This window comes from Danio rerio, chromosome 12 (assembly GCF_052040795.2).
Source record: "Danio rerio strain M-AB ecotype USA chromosome 12, GRCz13ab, whole genome shotgun sequence".
Taxonomy (NCBI): Eukaryota; Metazoa; Chordata; class Actinopteri; order Cypriniformes; family Danionidae; genus Danio; species Danio rerio.
Window position 1 is genome coordinate 31,365,790 of NC_141032.1, and position 21,294 is coordinate 31,387,083.

The 21,294-nt window shown below is 37.2% G+C and overlaps 2 protein-coding genes across 3 annotated transcripts in view; both read left to right on the forward strand.

Annotated features, from left to right (window-relative positions):
* Positions 1 to 1,073: 1,073 nt before the first annotated feature.
* Positions 1,074 to 21,294, forward strand: part of gabrz (gamma-aminobutyric acid type A receptor subunit zeta) — a 50,819-nt gene continuing 30,598 nt past the window's right edge. Inside the window, 2 exon segments of one of the 2 annotated variants that reach the window (NM_001114742.3) lie at positions 1,074 to 1,263; positions 9,242 to 9,319. In NM_001114742.3, coding sequence (NP_001108214.2) covers positions 9,267 to 9,319 — 53 coding nt within the window. In that variant the 5' untranslated portion in view covers positions 1,074 to 1,263; positions 9,242 to 9,266. 2 annotated transcript variants of the gene reach the window in all.
* LOC147841423 (uncharacterized) lies at positions 11,963 to 19,852 on the forward strand. Its single transcript, XM_087276534.1, has 2 exons — positions 11,963 to 15,926; positions 16,933 to 19,852. Exon 1 carries the CDS (start codon positions 14,023 to 14,025, stop codon positions 14,524 to 14,526), a length of 504 nt encoding a protein of 167 aa, XP_087132660.1. The 5' UTR covers positions 11,963 to 14,022; the 3' UTR covers positions 14,527 to 15,926; positions 16,933 to 19,852.

Consider the following 21,294-nt stretch of genomic DNA (forward strand, 5'->3'; position numbering starts at 1 on the left):
TGAATAATGGATTTTATCCCTCATGGGCTCACGATTCTCTGCTCTGTTCTAATGGGGTGCTACACTAAAGGACATATTTAAATGTCTCGAGTGGGAGTGTTGCAGGAAGCCTTCAACGCTTGTATTTGCATGAGCGAGCAGAGAACTTTTTGGACAGGAACAGCACAGCGTTTGGCATGCAACCCTGAAACAGTTTTTATTCGGAAGCCATGTGGGAGGATCCTATTTGAATGCATCTTGTGTAATGTTTGATCTGACAGGCAACATGCTGATGTGCATGGATATGCAGTCAATTAGCATTGGCAAGACTGACTTGCAGGTGCCTGATGAAGATAGATCAGCTAGACGTAACTCTTTTCAACTACAAATAAGTTCTGTGATTTTTTTAAAAGATGGTTAAATTACCTTCTCAAAACTTCAGTCGCCTACAGCTAAACGTACAGCGATCTGCACACATTTCAAGCCCAGACAAAATGCAGAGGAGACATCCATCAGTTTCAAAAGAGTCTCTTACAATCAGATCTCCATGCCTGCTGGCAGCTATATGTTGGAGAGCAGCAGTAAGCGGGTTTATTATGAAGACCTGCCAGTTCTGTGGGTGCTGGAACTGGAGCTTCCCCGAAATTGCAGAATCCAGCCTTGGACAACCTGCTAGAAGAAGCTAATGCATTTCTGCACTTGATACCCGCATAATTCCCTAGAGTGCTATGGCATAATCTATGTATGATAATGATGCAATGTCAAACATTTTCTTATTTGCCAGAAGTGGGCGAGCATGTGAAACTGCATTTTCATGCCTCCAAGGAAATAACCTCATGACCAAAGTGACAACGTAAAGAGATGACAGACGTGGTGGCATGAATAGCCTGTAAAGATTTGATGTGTGCGTGTGGCTATGTGTTAATTACATGCCATTGCGATTCAATGTTTCTTTTCTAAATATGCGAGATGTCACTTTCCGATCCTGCTCCCCCCAATCAGCACTAAATCATCAGTCTATCGCGGATAGGTTGGTTGTTCTGCTGTGAGCGCAGCGCGGAATGTGTCTGGGATGCAACCAGTAGTTTAGACTGACTGACTGACTGCTGTGAAGAAGTAGTTGCGCATCACTGACGGATTCCAGCGCCGCGGAAACCGCCGAAAGTCACGTCTTTCTTCTCACTGAGCTAAATGGCTCGGATTTACGACAGATACGACTTATGCAGATGAGTGATTCGATTCTATAAGCGTTTGGGAAATGCAAACGATTGTCCGGCTATAAATGTAAGTACGCAGTGTGTCATGTGTGAGGCGATGGACATTCATTAATGTGAATGAAGTGTTTGAAAAAGTCGGGAGTGCACGTTTTATGTTTTTATTTTCGCTTACTCTTAATCATGCTTGTTTTTACCATTTGATTTGGAAAAATGATTCATTTTGTTGAATACAGCTTCTTTTATATGAAACAGTTTGTGTTGATATGCGTTTATGATTAGTTTCACTATATAGTATGCTGGGTTTGCTTTTATAATGAAGTTCAGGTGTGACAGGTCTTTAAACTTAACCCTTAAGGTTTTTAACCATTCATGGGGGGAAATTATTCAATTAGTTTAAAACTGCTTCTTTTATACTAAACAGTTTGTGTTAATGTGGGTTTTATGAATATTTTCACTGATATATGCTGGGTTTGCTTTTATAACGAAGTTCAGGTGTGACAGGTCGTCAAATTTAACTCGTTCATAGGTCCTTGTTCATGTTTTTTAGTGTAAATGCTGGCATAAAATTTAATCATTAGAGTGTGTTCTTAGTATTTTTCAGTGATGGGTTGCAGCTGGAAGGGCATCTGCTGCTTAAAACGTATGCTGGATAAGTTGGCGGTTCATTCCGCTGTGGCAACCCCAGATTAATAAAGGGACTAAGCTGAAAATTAATGAATGTTCCTAGTAATCGGTTCATTTTGCTGTGTATCGATCTCTGAAGTTGTGATTAAGTCGAAAGAAAATGAATGAATGAATGAATGATTTAATTAATTAATGTTCTCGGTATTGTTTAAACGGCTATTTTGAACCTAATGATTCTGTTTTGATTTTGTAGTGCACATATGTGCAATCTGTGTGCGTAGTATTCATTTAGAATATACATTAATATGGTTTAATATGAGAATGTATGTATAATGTTAATATAATAAAATACTAATAATTAATATAATATATAATACGTTACTTATAAGCCGTAATACTTTTAATTATTAATATTCTACATTTCAAAGGGGTTAAAGTGGCTAACTTATAACTATCACAAATTAATCAATGCAAGACCATTACAGCTTTACAGTAAATAAGATAATTGTGTTTCTGTAAGCAGGGATAACATGGCCAGCAATTATTTTCAGTTTTTGCATTTGTTTTTTCCTGCAGGATTCAGCTATACAATATATTTCAGTGACCAGCTCAGATTTTCAGATGAATGACAGTTCCAAAACTAAAACTCTGGGATGTTTCTGTAGAGGCACTAAGTTGAAAATAACTTTTGACAGATGTGGTCTAAAGATATTCTGACTCAGTTCTGGCAAAGATTGCATGGAATATGTAGGCACATTATATGCATCTGTTTTGTCTGTTGCTTACATTTAGATCCACTTACAATGGATTTGAAGTGAACTGAGCATCATTATCATCCTCTCAGCTTCATATTTCTCCCTGGTGTCACAGAGCACCACGCTTCATTTCATTATAAGATTGTTTTTTGTAATGGCACTCATAGATTGTAAAGTCGATATAGTGTCTGAATAGGTCAAACAAGACAAGGTTATAGTAAAGCCCTTGAACTGGATTAATTGACATCCTTAAGTGACACAATGACTTAATGGTTGCAATGACTGTATCCATTACTATAGTGTGGCCTAAAAAACATACAAATTTCCATCTCGTGATTAGCTGAAGGCTTTAGGCTAAGCTCTCTGCTGATTTACAAATCAGCATTTTTCAGATGCTCTGTTAGCTGGTAAATGATCAGTTGTGTCAAAGCTGTTTATTCTGGGTATCATGAGATGCCCAGATAATATTTATCAAAAGCAAGGCAATCTGATTTATCCTGCACAAACTCTCTCTTCCACATTCATATTTTATTATTTACAATATTTCAGAGGAAAAAATTAGATGTTTTTCTTGTTGCATCATACAAATAAATATAATTATTTTTCATTTAATTATAAGGCGTAAAATCTTTCACATTACGCTCCTGTTTTGCTTTCATGATTAATTTAGAAGGTATCGGTGGAGATATTTTTAAGTTTCTCAAAGAACTGTAATTGGACCCTGCTGTTCAAGATACAGAACTCAGTCATTCACTGACCTAGATTCTCTCTGAGATTTCTGCTGTTTGAAGTCAATATAGCAAGAAGGTGCACAATAAAGAAAAACAGCTGAGGCTCTTTGCTTTGTAGATGAACGTCACTTAGTAATGTCAGACCAGCCGTCATGCAGACCTCCTAATCATGCAGTTCAAAAGTTTGGGGTTAGAAAGAGGTTTCATTTTTGAAAGAAATAGTATCTTTTTTCACTAATAACACATTCAATTGATCAAAGTGACAGTGGAGATGTTACAAATGACTTATATGTCCAATAAATGCATTTCTTTGAAACATTTCATCAAAGAATCCTAAAAAAAGCATCACGGTTTCAACAAGAAAATCACATTTATATTTAATATTGTAATAAATATGTGTATATACACTCAAGTACACATGTACAAATACTGTTGTTGTCATTTAGAGCTTTTTGTTTGACAATCATTCAGAATAACAGGTTTGCATTTGCTGTGATCAGGTTTATGATCACCTTTCTGTTGTTTTATGCTACATTTTTATTTATTTATAGATATAAATTTGATAGAATAGAGAAGAGATAAAAGAATGTACACCTAAACCTACTTTCAACCCAATTATGGGTGTAATAGGACTAACCCAACTGCCTGGTTACTTTTTTAAATTAAAAAAGTTAAAGCTTTTAAAGCTAAATTAATAGGACCAAATTTAACCCAATGTTTGGGTCAGTCCATATTTTAACCAATTTAGGATTTAATTAATCTGGCATTTTTAATGTGTACAGAAAGCCAGAGCAAATTTAATATTAGCTTACTGTTGGTAAACAGAGAAGGTTGGTGTGCTCAAGAGAATTTAAAAACATTTACAATTTTGCAAGCCCCAAACATTTCAATGATAGCAAATATTACACACAAAAGTCAGGAGGGCAGTTTTGTGTATCTGTAGCACCGGAGACCCAATACCCATATCCACGAGTGCATTCACAGCCACAGGCTTTTTGGGTTTTACTGGGAAGGCTGCTAAATATGTCCAGCATACCCTTCCCGTAGGGTCTTCCTTATCAAGGTTCAGACCTCATTGAAGATGTCACCTGTCACTCTAAATGAATGACATCTCAGTCTTAAGACCAGGATCCTCTGAGCAGCCACTGACTCACTAACCACGAGGGTGGAAGTGAGGGAGAACAGCTTTTCATAATTGAGGAAAGTTTGAGAGTGGGATATGCAGTGGAAAACTACATATTTTAAGAACAAATAAGATCTTTTTTTCCAAAAGAGGTGTCAACTGTGCACTGAACAAAAATCAAAGGAAGACTTCACCTATAAATAATTCTGTCATTGTTTATTCACCTCCACCATGTTCTAAATCCGTATGCCGTTTTTTCTTTTGTGGAACATAAAAAGAAGATATTTTAAGAGTGCGTGATCGCCATTAAAAAGACATTACACTGTAAAAACTGTTGGGTTCTACACACATGATTTGTGTTGGGACAACATAAAAGACTTAAGTTAACCTGTTAGTTTTTAAATGGCATGATGATTTTTATTGGAATAGATTTTCCGTGTGCAGTTAATTAAAGGAAAGTTGTGCAGGCAATGGTCAAAAACAGGGGCAAACAGTAGCATAAAGATAATCCTATATCCGTGTTCCACATACAGGCAAATGGTAAGGTATGGGGTAAAGAATCAAAATGAAAAGCAGACAAGGATTAAAAACAAGGCAAGACAAACAGGAAAACAATTGGTAATGTTTGCTAGGTGCGTGATGAGTTATCAGCTATTTAAGTGTAATCAGTGGGAGACAGGAACTGGTGTGTGCGAGGTGCTGCTGGGAGTTGTAGTTCATTACTGTGACGTGCAATCTCCACCAATCTGCAACTGCCAGATCGCCGGCGATCACAACAAATGCATTAAATTACCCTAAAATGAGAATTGTGTCATCATACTGTATACTTATCTTTGTGACACAACAAAATTCTGATAATTTTACTTAAATCTGAGAGATTTTTGTCCTCTATTATAAGTCTGTTCACCTCAAACTCCGACACTTCTAAATGTTCCTAAAGAATTTAAAATACAGTAGTTTGAATCAAGCAAGTCATAATCCATTCATAATTGTCCTTCAGTCCCTTATTTATCAGGGGTCACCACAGTGGAATGAACCACCAACTACTCCGGCATATGTTTTACAAAGCAGATGTCCTTCCAGCTGCAACCCAGTACTGGGAAACAGTCATAAACCATTTTTTTTGTTTACAGGATTCATGTTTAGAGCTGTTGTAAAAATAGTTTGAGAAATCGATTTTTCAATTTCAAAATGCATAGCTATTTTGAAAGGTTTAGTGAATTACAACATATTTTACATATTGTGAGCTGTGTTTAATCTTGTGGCAATAAAACCAACTTACATGAAACGCATTATGTGATAGTTTGAGTGTAAAAACCAAGCTCAGAATCGATTCAAGAGAGAATAGAGATGCATTTTGAAAATCGCAGAATTGATTACTATAGGGTATATGCCGAAATATGCTAAAGGACTTTTAATTTGTCTGTAACCTGGGTTAAGCGCTTCCGGTATACTGTATGCCATTGTAAAAATGGTGCATGCAAGGTCTATTTTCTTTAAAAATCAACTCTTCTCCACTAGCTGAGGGATATCCGATATAAAGAGGGTCTCAGATTGTACAAGAAGCACTGCATTAAATTACATTTTCCCCGCCATAATCAATAGAGCTTCTGCGCTAGCCTGCCGATTCTGACAGGCATGTGCAAGTAAACGACTTTTTCTCTCATTTTACGCTTGAGCAACTAAATGAATGCCAATGTCTATTTAAATGATTGTATTGTAATTACATTACAACATTGATGCCGTAAAAAGGAACCGTATAAAATGAAAAAAAAAAAAAGTCACGTTAATCGTTCACCGGAGGCTTATCATTATGGGAAGAAACACTAGCTCCTCATATACCCTATTACGATTACTATTCATGCTTGGCTGTTAAAGCTGGATCATGCTTGCTTGACACACGAGAGCCAGTAAGACTCATTCTTGTGTGACACACTGCACATTTGAACTGCTGCAAGAACCAATGATGTATGTTCTTGCATGTACAGCAGATAAAGTTCTTATGCTTATACGCTCACTGAGCAGTTATAATGCATGTGAATGAACGCCAAAATGAAATCTATTTATCTTATAAAGCAATCATGTATCTTCAGAAGATTTGGATTAAACCTGTGGATTCATATGGATTTATTTTTTTCATCTCTATATGATTGTTTCAACTTTCATTGTAAAGATTTGATTAAAAATGTCTTTATTTGTGTTATAAAGATGAGTGAAATATTATAAGTTTAAATGACAGAATGTTCATTTTTGGAATGAATAAATCTTTCTGCAAAATGCACTGATTGCAACATGGCAGTATATATTAAAAAGCAAAGCAGCGGTACATATTCTTCTACCCACCTCCATCACAATCCATTATTATTGAGCTGATGAGCAGAAAAGAGACAGGAGTGTTAAAATAATAATGAATTACATGTTCAGATCTTAGAGATGAGTACTCTGTATGGAACATCCTGGATTTAATTTAAGTGACAGGCAGAATGGAGGAGTTACATCCCAGTGTGTTTTTGTTTGTGTTGGTCTCTGTGAAAGAAGTCCTCATGAAGATCTTTTTTTTTTTTAAGTTAGCAACATGACAGTTTTGTGTTTGTTTGGCCTCATCAAAATGACAACCATGTCAACATGATAAGAAACCTTGACTCTGTAGCTCCACCCCTGTGATCCAAATGTAAGCATTTTTTTCTGCACATTGTGTGTATGAACACTCGCTGCAGGGCAGACGTCTGTTGTCTGAAGCTCATCGTCACAGCTGCACACAGATTGCAATGGTGCTGGAAGACTAAGCAAAGAACCACAGACTATTTTTTGACATAAGGGAGATAAAAAGTAGCTGTGAAATAAGGCCAGATTAAAGCTACGGTATTTACAATCCCAAAAGGCTCCGAGCCAGATGGATAGAATTCAAGAATGAGGGGATTGAAAATAATTTTATAACCTAAATACTATTTATACTGTTACATCTTGTCATCTTTGCGTAGTTGCTGGTCACATAGCTAAAGTGGTTTTATGTAATTCCCAGGAATATGCACAGTGTTTATCGAGTTTTATATCACCATCAGTAAATCTGTTATGAGAGTGAACTGGATTCCACCGTAAAACATTTTTGAGGGATTATTTCACTCCATGCTCTGGGATTATGCAGCAGAGACGGTTACATTTATATGTACAGGTCCAAGGTTAAAGATTTCAAATGAGTTACACAAATACACTCTGACTCTAATGTGTCAAACAAACCTTTTATCCAAGATTTGTTTGAAATGTAGGCAAATTTGTGCAGATTTTATTAAATGTATCAACATTCATATGTTGATACTGTTTCCCAGTACTGGGTTGCGGCTGGAAGGCCTTCAGCTGCGTAAAACATATGCTGGAATAGTTGCCGGTTCATTCCTCTGTGTCGACTCCTGATTAATAAAGGGACTAAGCCGAAAAGAAAACTAAAAAATGAATGAATGAACATTCATGTGTTGATACTGTTTTCCAGTACTGGGTTGTGGCTGGAAGAACATCCACTGTGTAAAACATACGCTGGAACAGTTGGCGGTTCATTCTGCTGTAGAGACCCCTGGTTAATAAAGGGACTAAGCCAAAAAAAGAATGAATAAATTAATAAACATTCACATGTTGATACTGTTTCCCACTGCTGGGTTGTGGATGGAAGGCCATCCACTGCGTATAACATATGCTGGAATAGTTGGCGGTCCATTCCTCTGTGGCGACCCCTGATTAATAAAGAGACTAAGCCGAAAAGAAAATAAATGAATGAATGAATAAGCATTCATATTTTGAGACTATTTCCCAGTACTGGGTTGCGGCTGGAAGGCCATCAACTGCGTAAAACATATTCCGTAAAAAGTTGGTGGTTCATTCCGCTGTGGCGACCCCTGATTAATAAAGGGACTAAGCCGAAAAGAAAATGAATGAATGAATAAATAAACATTCATATATTGATACTGTTTCCCAGTATTGGGTTGCGAATGGAAGGTCATCCACTGCGTAAAACATATGCTGGAATAGTTGCCGGTTCATTCCGCTGTGGCAACACCTGATTAATAAAATGACTAAACCAAAAAGAAAAAGAATAAATAAATGAATAAACATTCATATGTTGATATTGTTTCCCAGTACTGGGTTGCAGCTGGATGACCATCTGCTGTGTACAACTTATGCCGGAATAATTGGCGGTTCATCCCACTGTGGCAACCCCTGATTAATAAATGGGCTAGGCCAAAAAAATGAATGAATAAATAAATATACAGTTATATGTTGATACTGTTTCCCAGTACTGGGTTGCGGCCAGAATAGTTGGTGGTTCATTACGCTGTGGCAACCCCTGATAATTAAGGGACTAAGCTGAAAGAAAATGAATGAATCTTGATACTTATTCGTTTTTTTACCCATAGTAATTGAAATATTTTATCCAGTGGTTGAGTCTATCCATATCTTAAACTGGCTTGAATCAACAGCATTTGTATAGCGTGAACCATCATATAGAACTTGTATATTTAAGTATAAGAGTTTTTCCATATATTCCCTTGATTAGCTGGTCAAAAATGTTCTCAAAAAGTACAGTGCAGTTTGAAGCCTTTATTTTTATCTCTTTAGTCAAAGCTTGAGTGAGAATATATTTTGTGACTAAGCAGTCCCCCGATACACTTACGAGAAGGACTGAAAAAACCTGCCCTAATTTTGCCTTCTAAAATGTCAAGCTCTTGTGCTAACTGCGAAATTTGTCAGTAGTGCTTAATCTCTGTACAAATCTGTTGAATCTCTGCATAATCTCTCCATTCTTTGTTTCTCATTTCCCAGTCAGACGCCTGACGCTCGAGCAGCCATGCATGTGTGTAGCTTCGTGGGCTTTTTGCTCCTCCTCCTTTTCATCAGCAGGTAAGAAACTCCTTGTTATGCACTCACTTTCGGTGTTCCTTCACTCATTATTGTCGTACGGCAAGCTGAACATAATTGCTTCCTATGCTGTTTAGTGCCTTTGTGTTTTCCTCAGTTGATTTTGAGTCTTAAAAAAAACCCTTCCGTAGTGACTTTGTAAAGTTACTACAAACTAGACGAAGCGGAAAACCCATGTTTGTCAAGAAGTTCTCTTTGGGTGATAAGCTTTCAGAGTGACGTCTTTGCAGAATTGACAAACCGGGTATAATTTAGGTTTTACTCTTTTGGCAGCAAATTAAAGACTATGTGTCTTAAGTATCCATTCACACCAGATTGTGTGGGTTTGTTGCTAAAGGAAGGATGGAATTATAGCTAATCCTTGTAGACTTGCCTGAATGAGACCGTCGGAGTCCATGTACAGGTTACTGATGGAAGCACCAGCCCTCACATCATTTCTCCTCTCTATTTTGCCCGTTTTGAGCTTATCTTTCCATGCAGCGGTACAGTAGCTGCAATGCTAACGCGATTACTGGTGACACTGTAGAGACAAGACACATTGATTTACCGGAACTGCCGCCGCTCAGCCATGTTGAATGGGAATTTCCATTTAATGTGATACGCATCTCATCACTTATGCTGATATTCCGGCCTGACCTTTGAAATTTGATGGGTAGATGTAAGACCTGGTCGGGACGACTCTGCTAAAGATCAAAGGGTGATGTAAAGGAAGTGTGCCAGCATCAATTCACCTCACCATCTGCTTTACCCCACCTCCTTCCTGTCCTCCTTTCCCCTCCAATCTCCCGGCTTCTTCCTGGCAAGAGACTTTAGTGGGTGTACATATAGTTTGGCCAGGAATTCAGCTTTTTTCATGTAACAACCTAAAGCACAATAACAAGAGCAATACCTCCTCTTTGGGTGCTTATCACATGAAGATAAGGATGTGTTATTGAAGGCTTAATCTCACAAAGGGACATGCAATTGTTTGTCCATCCACACAGGTCCATGCAGAGAGTGGGTTTTACTTGCTGTATTATTTAGCCCATTGGGATTTGTGACTTGTTGGAAATACTAGTGATTTTTAAATATATTTTGCTACTTTCTCGCCATGCAGTTCTGACTCTCTAATGTGTTGTAAAATGGTAATTTTTATTACAGATCAGTTTAGCGATCTTCATATTTACTGCCATAATATTTATGCTAAGGATGCACCAAAAGGAAAATTCTGGGCCAAAACAAAAAATTTTGGTTGCACTAGAGTGAAAGCCAAAAGCAAAAATGCCTTGTTATAATTATTTGTCATTTTAAGACCTTTTAAATTAAACTCTATATATACTGACTTTTTATTGACACTGAACAGCTTTGCCATGACATCACATGAGCATTATTACAAACCACAGGAATATTTATTACGCATGTGTGGTTCATTCTTAGATAAGTATGGGTTCATAAACGGGATATCTACAGATCGGAATATTGAGCTATTTTTAACTTTAATCGTGGCACACGCGATCCACTTTGGTTGACATAACAACAAATCTGTCTTTATATAACCTTATTTTCATTGGTTTATTTTAATTGATATTAAAGAGTTTCAGGGCGTCACAGTGGCGCAGTGGGTAGGACGATTGTCTCAGCAAGAAGGTCGCTGGTTCGAGCCTCAGCTAGCTCAGTTGGCATTTCTGTGTGGAGTTTGCATGTTTTCTGTGTTGGCGTGGGTTTCCTCCGGGTGCTCCATTTTCCCCCACACTCCAAAGACATGCGCTACAGGTGAATTGGCTAAGCTAAATTGGCCATAGTGTATGTGTGTGAATGAGAGTGTATGGGTGTTTTCCAGTGTCAGGTTGCAGCTGGAAGGGCATCCGCTGCGTAAAACATATACTGGCTCATTCCGCTGTGGTGACCCCTGATTAATAAAGGGACTGAGCCAAAAAGGAAATGAATGAATGAATAATGGTGCAGTGCTTTCCACATCTGGTGCTTCACTTCATGCAATGACATTGCAAGGAATAAAAGGCAGAGGCAAACAAGCTAAACGGTTGCCACAGTGGAATGAACAGTCCACTTATCCTGCATATGTTTTATGCAGCGGATGCCCTTCCAGCTGCAATCCATCACTGGGAAATGTCCATACACTCTCATTCAAACACATACACTACGGCCAATTTAGCCTATTCAGTTTACCTATAGCGCAGGTTGTGGGGGAAACCAAAGCACCCAGAGGAAACCTACGCTAACACGGGGAGAACATAACCTCCACAAATAAATGCCAACTGACCCATTATGTATTTGTGTGTGTGTATGTGTGTGTGTGTGTGTGTGTGTGTGTGTGTGTGTGTGTAACAATATTATTGTACAAAAACAAATAAACAAAATAAACTGTAATGCATATTTTTTTCAAAAGAAGTTGTTACTCTACCCCCTTAAGAACATCATTACAGAAGTTTGAATTTTTAAGGAGCTGTGACAGGTCAACTATGGTTTCAGGAAACACTTTTCTCTACATTATTACAAATGATCATTAGTTCAGCTGCAACTTGTGTGATTGCTTGTGATAAAGTTACTGTTCCTATCAGATTTCTGTATGATTTACACTGCAGAACCACAACATAAGTCTACATTTTAAATGTAATACAAGGGTTAAAGGGGTTTTGCCATAAAACACTTTGATCGTTTGGGATGGAAGAGCTTGAGGTACAGTACTGTGAAATCACACTGTAACTTTCAGAACTCAGAATCTACTTCATGGACCAAAAATAGCATTTGTTGAAATGTGACTGAAAAAACCTGTGCTACTGGCTGATTAGAAACATTAGACCCATAGAAGTCATGCAAAAGTAAGCTAATTGTAATGCCTACCAACCACAGTTTTGTTCAATTTATGTGCTGTAACTTACAGTATATGTAGGGTAAAAAATTTGCTAGTTGTACACAAAAGTAATGAATAGTCTCAGACAGTTCACATTACACTCTAAATACACATTAAATCATGCATAAAACAAACAAAATAGGAAAATATTTGTCATCAGATTGGTTGGCATGCGTACACTGCCTGTATTAGCTCTTACCAAGATAAACTTAACTCTACAATTTCAAAGAATGTGAAGCTTGAAGCTTAAAATAATTTATTACAAGCCAGTTAAAGTTGGAACATCAACAAAACATCTGTTGTTAGTTTCTTTATATGTTGTTACATTTATTTAATTTGTATTTATGATATGATATATGATTTAGAATTGATAACATGTAATTATCTAATAATTTGTTACCATAATAGATTATTCTACAATTATTGCACAATTTAAAAGAATAACTGGCTCAACCTTTCCATGAATATATTTATCTCTCTTTATCTCTCTCAAGCACAAATGTGTGTTTTGGAAGCAAACTTTTAAAATGCAATCTACCAATGTCCAACTTTGCAAGTGACATTTTGAAAAACAAGCCCAAAGTCGCTCTGAGTAAGCAGACATGGTAATACTTTTAAGGGCTTAGGATTTGGCGGAGAAAAGTGTTGTTTTTCACTTCACATGCCCGTTTTACTTCAAGAATCATGGAGAGGTTGAAATAGGCCTGAATAACTGAACCGTTTTTGTGAATGTGCCAGGATTATAATTGGACCTTAGAGAAAAATATTCATATTATGACCTTATTAGAAATGGAACCCTCTATGATTAAAGTTTTATTTATCAGTCAGATGCCAGAGATCTGTAGAAACATATAAATATACACCGTAGGACTGTTTTGTAGATGAGAGACACCACTGAACGCTCTATTTAAAAAGTCATATTTAATGCATGAATCCACAGTACAGTAAGCATTCATTTCTTTGACACGTTCTTCTGCGTAAACCAGACTAGATCCAAATCACAGAAGAAGATCACACTGTTGGGATCAGCAACGCACACAGATTTATAAAAATAATTAGGTCATCATCACTCTCAACCCACTAGTTTCAATGAACAAATCGCCTGGCACATTGCTAGCTTGTTTATTTATTTGTTTGTTGGCTGCGTTATTTGTTTTCTCAGTTTGAATAAAACGAAACAAATAATTTTCTGCGTAATATTTTAGTGCTGGACAAATTCTTCCAAGCAGTTGCGATTGGGTTGATGTCTCATGTAAGCGCTGATGTGTAAACGGGGAGATGAAGATGATACAAACAGTCTCTGTGGATTAAAGCAGAAAGTGTTGTGAAGACAGTCCTGCTAAGAGCGCTTTTCCTCCATGCAAAACACGTCAGTCAGCTTAAACACCAGAGACGTGGGCTGGATTTAGACTCAAGGATGGTTCCGAACAAAAAATACATAGAAGGGGAAAAAAGCTAATTATCAGTTATAATTGACCTCCGTGTTTTGGACCTTTTTTATGCAACACAGGCTCACTGTGAATTCGTAGCCCTGTAAACATTTCTGGAGAGCACAAATTATGTAGCCAGAGCTACGTTTGGCTGCAATTCATCTTTAAAATGAATGCTATGGGGTGGTATGACGCTGCCCACGGCTACTGTTTCTTTTCTTGCTACCAGCTGAACGCTTACCACCGTGAGGACGGCTTTTCCCTTGTTACTAGTTTGCACAGTAGCTCGCCTTGTATGTCAGCAGACTTGAGGTGCAGAGAGAAGATGACCACGATGGGGGTTCGAGTCCAGCAAAGTACGGTTCCAGAGAGCAGGTAAAACAAAAACAAAAGGCAAGAATAAAATGGGAAATGCTGGGAACTCTGGAGATGGCACCAGTCGTGCGGGGAACTCTGAAGACATCACCAGCCTTGTGGGAAACTCTGGAGACGGTACCGACCATGCGGGAAACTCAAGAAATAGCACCGGCCGTGCGGGGATCTCTGGAGACGGCACCGGCCGTGTGGGGAACTCTGGAGACGGCACTAGCCGTGCAGGGAACTCTGGAGTCGGCATCGAACGTGCGGTGAACTATGGAGACGCCACTGGTCATACAAGGAACTCTGGAGACAGCACTGGCAGTGCGGGGAACTCTGGAGACGGCACCGGCCTTGCGTGGAACTCTGGAGACGGCATCGGCCGTGCAGGCAACTATGGAGACACCACTGCCCGTTCGGGAAACTCTGGAGATGGCACCGGCTGTTCAGAGAACTCTGAAGAGTGTAAGAGGGCACAGACTGTGTGGGGAACTCTAGAGACAGCACGGGCCATCTGGGGAACTCTGGAGATGGCACCGACCGTGCGGTGAACTCTGGAGATGGCTCCGGCTGTGCATGGAACTCTGGAGACGGCACTGGCCATTTAGGGAACTCTGGACACCTGAGCCACCTCCAGAGATCCACTAATGGTAGCTAATGGCGGTGGTGTGCATGGTTTGGGATCCATCCTGATAACTGTTTTAGGGTCGGTCCTTTTGTCACAACACCCTGAGGACTGGACACAAGAGGTGAATTTCAAAACATTTAATAAACACATTTTTTTTGAATGGCTACCGGTGAGGGTGATTGTAAGAGGGGGTAGCCAGGACGGGCTTTGACACCTGGCATGTTTTTTGTGCTTACCAGACATGTATACAGAGGTACAGATTTATAATAAGCCTCAGAAAATGTTTTTTAAAATGATGTCAACACGGTTCACATTACAGTTTGGCTTAACATAAGCATATTAAAATTTATTAGTTTTATGCATCTCCGTTTGCTTTTTTATGCATTTAATGAAATCCTAAAGTTTATTTATTTTACTTGAACAAACATAATCCTAAACATCACCATATTTTTCTACTTGTTTTCTGAATTGGGCAATTAAAAAAGAACTTTCTCTGCAACTATTAACTGTAAAAATGATTCATTAAAAAAAAATGTTTTATTTTTTTTATTTTCCCCATTTAACTATGCTTTTGAATTGCATTATGAGGCCTTGATCTTTCTTCAATCAACTTTTAATCTTGAAAAGTAAAAAAAAAAGGATTTTATTAACATTAACATTTTTAATAGTTTAAAGTGGTATATTGGCTGGGTTGGTGCCATATATTAAGGTATAAAAACCTTGTAATAAGCTGCCAGTACATTTTCTGTACTTCTTTTACTATATATTATTTCTTATACATTATATTAATTTCAAAACTACTAAATTGTAATTAAAAGTCACTTTGTTAAACTGTTGAATTTTCAACATCAAAAGTCGATTCACATATTTAGAAAACACTCGTCCATCACAAAATATGGAAACAGTTCATTAACAGATATTTTTTTACGGTGTAGTTTCACTTAACAGGTCTACAAACGCAATGACTGCTTGCCATTGGTCAGACTATCAAATAGGCCCGCCCCAAAGTGATGCCATTGTTGCTATGATGGAATGCTCAAAGAAAAGAGAGCAGCACAACAGCAACAACATGCAAATTGCTACTTATTGCTTTTTAGTTATATACTATAAATATGCTGTGTTCCACACATTAAATTTGTGTTGAAATAACATGAAGGAATTAAAGTTACATGTCAGTTTTTACAAATTTAAGTGAATTAAAGATAATACTATTAAGTTGTCCCAGCAAAATCTCAAGAATTGTGTGGTTATAAGTACTTTTAAATAAGCAGTTTGATTAATAATGCCAAAATTAGTTTATACCACTTGGCTAAAAAAAAAAGTGTAAAACGCAGGGCCAAATGCTTTCAGGGCGTGTCAGGACACGTTTTTGCTAATTTAAGGACGGGAAATCTGCCTTGCGCCGCGGCGCATGCTCTAAAAGGGTTGAGTTTATTTTCTTAATGAGTTATAGGTGTGTTTTGAGAATAAACCAATTAGAGTCTCATCTCCCATTCCCTTTAAGACTCAGCTGCGTCGCGCCAAGAGCGCATTCGCTATTTACAGGATGCAAAGTAAGTCTAAGTGGAAAAAATGAGCATTTCACAAGCAAACAGTTAACAGTTTTTTAACAGAAAACTGTTAAACAGAGCATCTACTGCGTGAAAATGAGAGATAATGGATCACTTTCACTTTCGCTCATGGATAGGGAAACCTTTACGCACAGACATCAATTAGCCTATAAATAAATACTTTTGTTTGTTAAGCGCAAATATTCGTTTCAAAACTATTTCTAAATTCAGTTCTAATTTCCAGCAAACGAATAAATGAATAATAATAGCAAAATGTGCTCAAAAACCGGAGTTATATCCTAAAACACATGATGTGCCCCATATGGTCTAAAACCTGACAGGTGGGCAAATCTAAGCTTGTTTTTAATAAAACAAATATAAATATGGATATAATAAATAATACTGCTAATAATTATAACATTATACAAAAGCTAATTGTTATGAATGAACTGAAAAAGCCTCCCTAGATGAAGAAGACATAAAAGCAGTGATTTTTCATATTTAGAGGCTAGAAAATAATGTTTTGCAATATTTTAATCCTTTATATTTATATTATCTTTTCTTATTATATACTATATATATCCTTAATATTTCAATTTTTTCATATGTAAAGATATTTGCCTATTGCTCTCTTGCTCAACTCTGCGCCGGAGTTTAGACCGGGTTAGTTTTGGTCTAATGAAAAATCTATTTTAGTTTCTCAAAATAGCAACGCGCCAGCAGTCCACCTCAGAACACCTTCCTTTTTAGACCAGAACGCCTATGGGCGCAAAAATGAGCGCTAATGCATTTGCTATTGAAACAGCGTAGCGCAACGCCTCAAAACGACTCTTGCGCCAAGCTGAAACTACCAAAAGACTATTGCGAATCCAGTTCATCCTATAGATGTATTTAAATTTCTATCTTTAACCAAAGACGTAAGCTTTACAATAAAGTTTTGGAGGAATGCATTTCAAGATATTTCTTTTGAAGCTGCTTAAAATGGATTCTAAACATTCAGAAATAATGAATGCATGTCCAGACCAGATCAAATAGATTACATGAGGAAAAATACTTGATCTCCATTTGCCATATATCTTGCATGGCCTGCAAATGTGCATTTTGGGCGAGAAAAGTCTTTAACTTAAAAGATTGAGACATTTCTTGAAAGAAACATCTTTTAGTTCATTCTGTGAGTCTGTGAGCTGTTATTAGGGATATTAGTGAGAGACAATATGCCCAATTATCCACTCAAGTCAAACCATGAACCACATTCAGACAGACTAATAAATAAATCATAGTTTGTTAATCAATCACGCAGGCCAGCTCTGTGAATCGGTTCATTCAAAAATAAATTATTTAAAAAAAATAGCTTGTTTGGACATTGTGTCTGAAGTTATAAACTCAAGAACTTGAGCAAATATTAATTAGATTTAGTTATCTTAATGAACAAATGATTCAGTTCAGTTTGTTAATAAATCACTCAGATGTTCACTAAACACCTCCTATTCAAAATCATTATGCTTGCTCAGTGGAATTCATTGCTTTATGTTAAATAAAAAGAAAATGTAGTCAATGACATGTCTTACCTCAGTCGAACTTTGAATAAAAGCATCTGCTTAATGATTAAATGAATAAATGCAAGGTTTAATTTTATTAATAAAAGTGAAGTGCAAATAGTACTGTATAAATGGCTGTCATTTTCTCCTGATGCATAATATTATTAGCTCTGACAGCAACGTCAAAGCATGTAACAAAAAATGTGTCACAAGAGTGTTAGATGCCTTTAAGGGCATGATGGATGCTTATCAACTGCCACAATTAGCAGAAAAGAACTGTGTCTACCCAGCATTAATAGGCCAATAACCTATCATTCACTAACACTTGACTGGACATCAGCCTGAAGGGGGCAGCAAACAGAAGGATGCCATTTAAAGGGATAGTTCACTCAAAAATCATTCATCATTCACTCAACCTTGACTTGTTCCAAATCATAAAATCTTTTTTTTGTGATTGTCTTTTTATTCATTTAAAATGGTAGCATAACAGAGAAAGGATAAAAGTATAGATTTTTTCAAGAGGAATACAAATACTTCTAAACATACGCATTTAAAAGAAATACAGTTAGCCAACAGCAGCAAGTAATTACATAGAGTGATGCATCTTCCATTAAGAAAAATCATTTTAAAGCTTGGGCTATTTTACTCCAATAAGTCACATAATGTATTTTAGCCCTTAAACAACATGTATTCTAAGTACTTAAACTACATGTTTTCAGAATTTGGATATGACCAAACAGTCCCAAAACATATGCAAAAATGTACAAATGCTGCGTTCACACCAGACGCCGAAGAAGCGTCAAGCGCAAGTGATTTACATGTTAAATCAATGCAAAGATGCGAATATAGGCATCCTGCAGCGTGAATAATGCGAATTGCGCAAATTGAGCATTTTGCATGTTTGAATCGCTCGAATTTGAAAATCTGAACCTCAGTGGACATTCGCGCCACGTTAATTAATCAGGAGCTTGCTCCTGTGGGGACATGATTATGACGTAGCGCCTGTTGTTGGTGCCCTGGGGAAAATCCTCCTGTCTACACTGACAACAGTTCATCACACTGGGCTCAGCTCAGAAGCACTGCGTCTGGTGTGAACACAGCATTATAATTATTGCTACACAGACTGCGGTTCATATTTGGTGAAGTTTCATAAGATATCTTTGTATAGGGTATGAAACATTTTGTGTGCAGTTTTAAAATGGATTCAAGAGTTTACACTTAGCTGATGATGGATAATAATACTTATTTGCCATGCTGTCCCTGGAAAGAATCCCTGAGCTCAGTATATCCTCAAGCCTGGGAACCCCTCCCGTTTGATGGGTGAGAGGAGAGTTTGGGCTCAGGTAGGTCTTGAGAACTACCCTGCTTGTGAAAGTGCTAAAATATATCTAGCTAAGAGTTGTTTTAAGATGCTATTTTAGAGTAGTCAGTTTACTTATAGAGTATGTCTTTGGACGGTGGGAGGAAACCGGGAAACCCACGGGAAACGCATACAAACCAAGGGGAGAACACGCAAACTCCGTTCAGAAACGCCAACCGGCCTGGTGAGAGACCGAACCAGCAGTGAGGCAACAGTGCTAACCACTGGGAATGCCGAGCCGTCCTATCAGAGAGGAGGAGGAGTAGGGTTGGAAAGGGGGATTCTTCAAGACGAAGATGACTGGAGTGGAAAGCTCTAATTATTTATAGTGTGTCAGTATTCATCTAATTGGTGCAATATACGGAGCTGATGCGGTACCAGCCGTGTTCAATAATAAGCACGTGATCCTCTCGAAATTAGTTTATAAATAAACCACACTATGAATGTGCAAGGGGTTTTAGGACGTAAGGCAGATATTTCACCAAATTGTGTCCCATCTGTAACCCAGCCAGGAGAGTTCTCTGTTCCATACAGCTAATATCTTCAGGGGTCTGTATGAACATTCAAGTAGCTGTTTATAGATCAAGGAGACTGTATACCCTGAAGACTCCCAGTATATTTAATACAATTTAACAATGGGTGATCATCTAAGCATGAATCCCATGGCACTCCGTATGTTTTCATTGTCAACCTTAACTTCAAATACAGTTGAAATCAGAATTATTAAACCCCCATTGAATTTTTTTACTTTTATAAATGGTTCCCAAATTATGTTTAAGAGAGCAAGGAAATTTTCACAGTATGTCTGATAATATTTTCTCTTCTGGAGAAAGTCTTATTTGTTTTATTTCGACTAGAATAAAAACAGTTTATTTAGTTTAATTTTTAAAAAAACATTTTAAGGTCAAAATTATTAGCCCCTTTTAAGCTATATTTTTTCTCGATAGTCTACAGAAAAAAAACATCTTTATACAATAACTTGCCTAATTACTCTAAACTGCCTAGTTAACCTAATTTACATAGTTAAGCCTTTAAATGTCACTTTTAGTTGTACAGTATAGTAGTGTTTTGAAAAATATCTAGTAAAATATGATTTATTGTCATCATGGCAAAGATTAAATAAATCAGTTATTAGAAATGAGCTATTAAAACTATTATGTTCAGAAATGTGTTGAAAAATTTTTCTCTCAGTTAAACATACATTGCGGAAAATAATAAACGGGGGCTAATAATTCTGGGGGTTTAATAATTCTGACTTCAACTGTGTATAAAAAAGGAGGTACCTGGCAAGGAATAATCTGAGAGAAAACGTCCTGAAAAGTGCACATCATAATTTATTTTGAATCCTAATGGAAACTGTAACCATCGACTTCCATGATATTTGTTTTTCCTCATATGGATGGTCAGTGGTTAGCAGTTTCCAGCATTCTTCAAAACATCTTCTTTTGAACCTCAAACTGGTTTGGAGCAAGTCAATGGTGGTGAGTAAATTATGACAGAATTTTTTTCTTTTTTGGGTGAACTATCCTTTAAATACCAAGTGTCAAATCATGCCAATTAGAGAAGTCTGAGATATGTTAATGCACTTATAAAAGGATTCATTGAAAATGCACACAGCTTGGTGTTGCTTTGATGATATGGCTGTTTATTATTTAACCTACTTGACTTTTCTCCTTGCATAACAGAATACTCCTTTGTTCTTAAGATTCAGGTTTATAATTCCCCTAAAGGTAAAGACGTTGTTTCTATTTTATAATTCAGATGGACGATTAAAGCTGAAGTGTGTTATTTGCTTCACCAAATTGATTTAAAACTGTAAAAAATGATTGTTGCTATTGGACAGGATTTCAGATTCATCATGGTTGAGCCGATGTTGCTGGGTTAAGATGCACAAACAAACCAAGCAATGTTTTGATATCACCACACAGAATGTTATGCTTTTTCTTGAGGAGGAAAAACAACCTACAGTTGACTTATTTTTAGCTGTCTCTGCTTATTAAGCTGAGGTAGGAGAAAATACGCTAAAAACTTGCAGACTTCATCTTTATTGGGATAGTCATGTGGAGTCAGACTTCATCTAGAAAAACATGCCGAAATATAAATGTTCTGATACCACTGAAAATTGCCTAAGATCGTTCTTTCCTTCTAACTTTGCTGTGTTTTGTTTGAGTCTTTCAAGTGTTTATGAAGGCTAATATATAGGCAGTGACCCATGGTTCGCTTCTTATTTATTTATGATAATT

Excerpts from the sequence above, each read along its gene's own strand:
- LOC147841423 (XM_087276534.1), top strand. The coding sequence starts at position 14,023 with ATGGGAAATGCTGGGAACTCTGGAGATGGCACCAGTCGTGCGGGGAAC.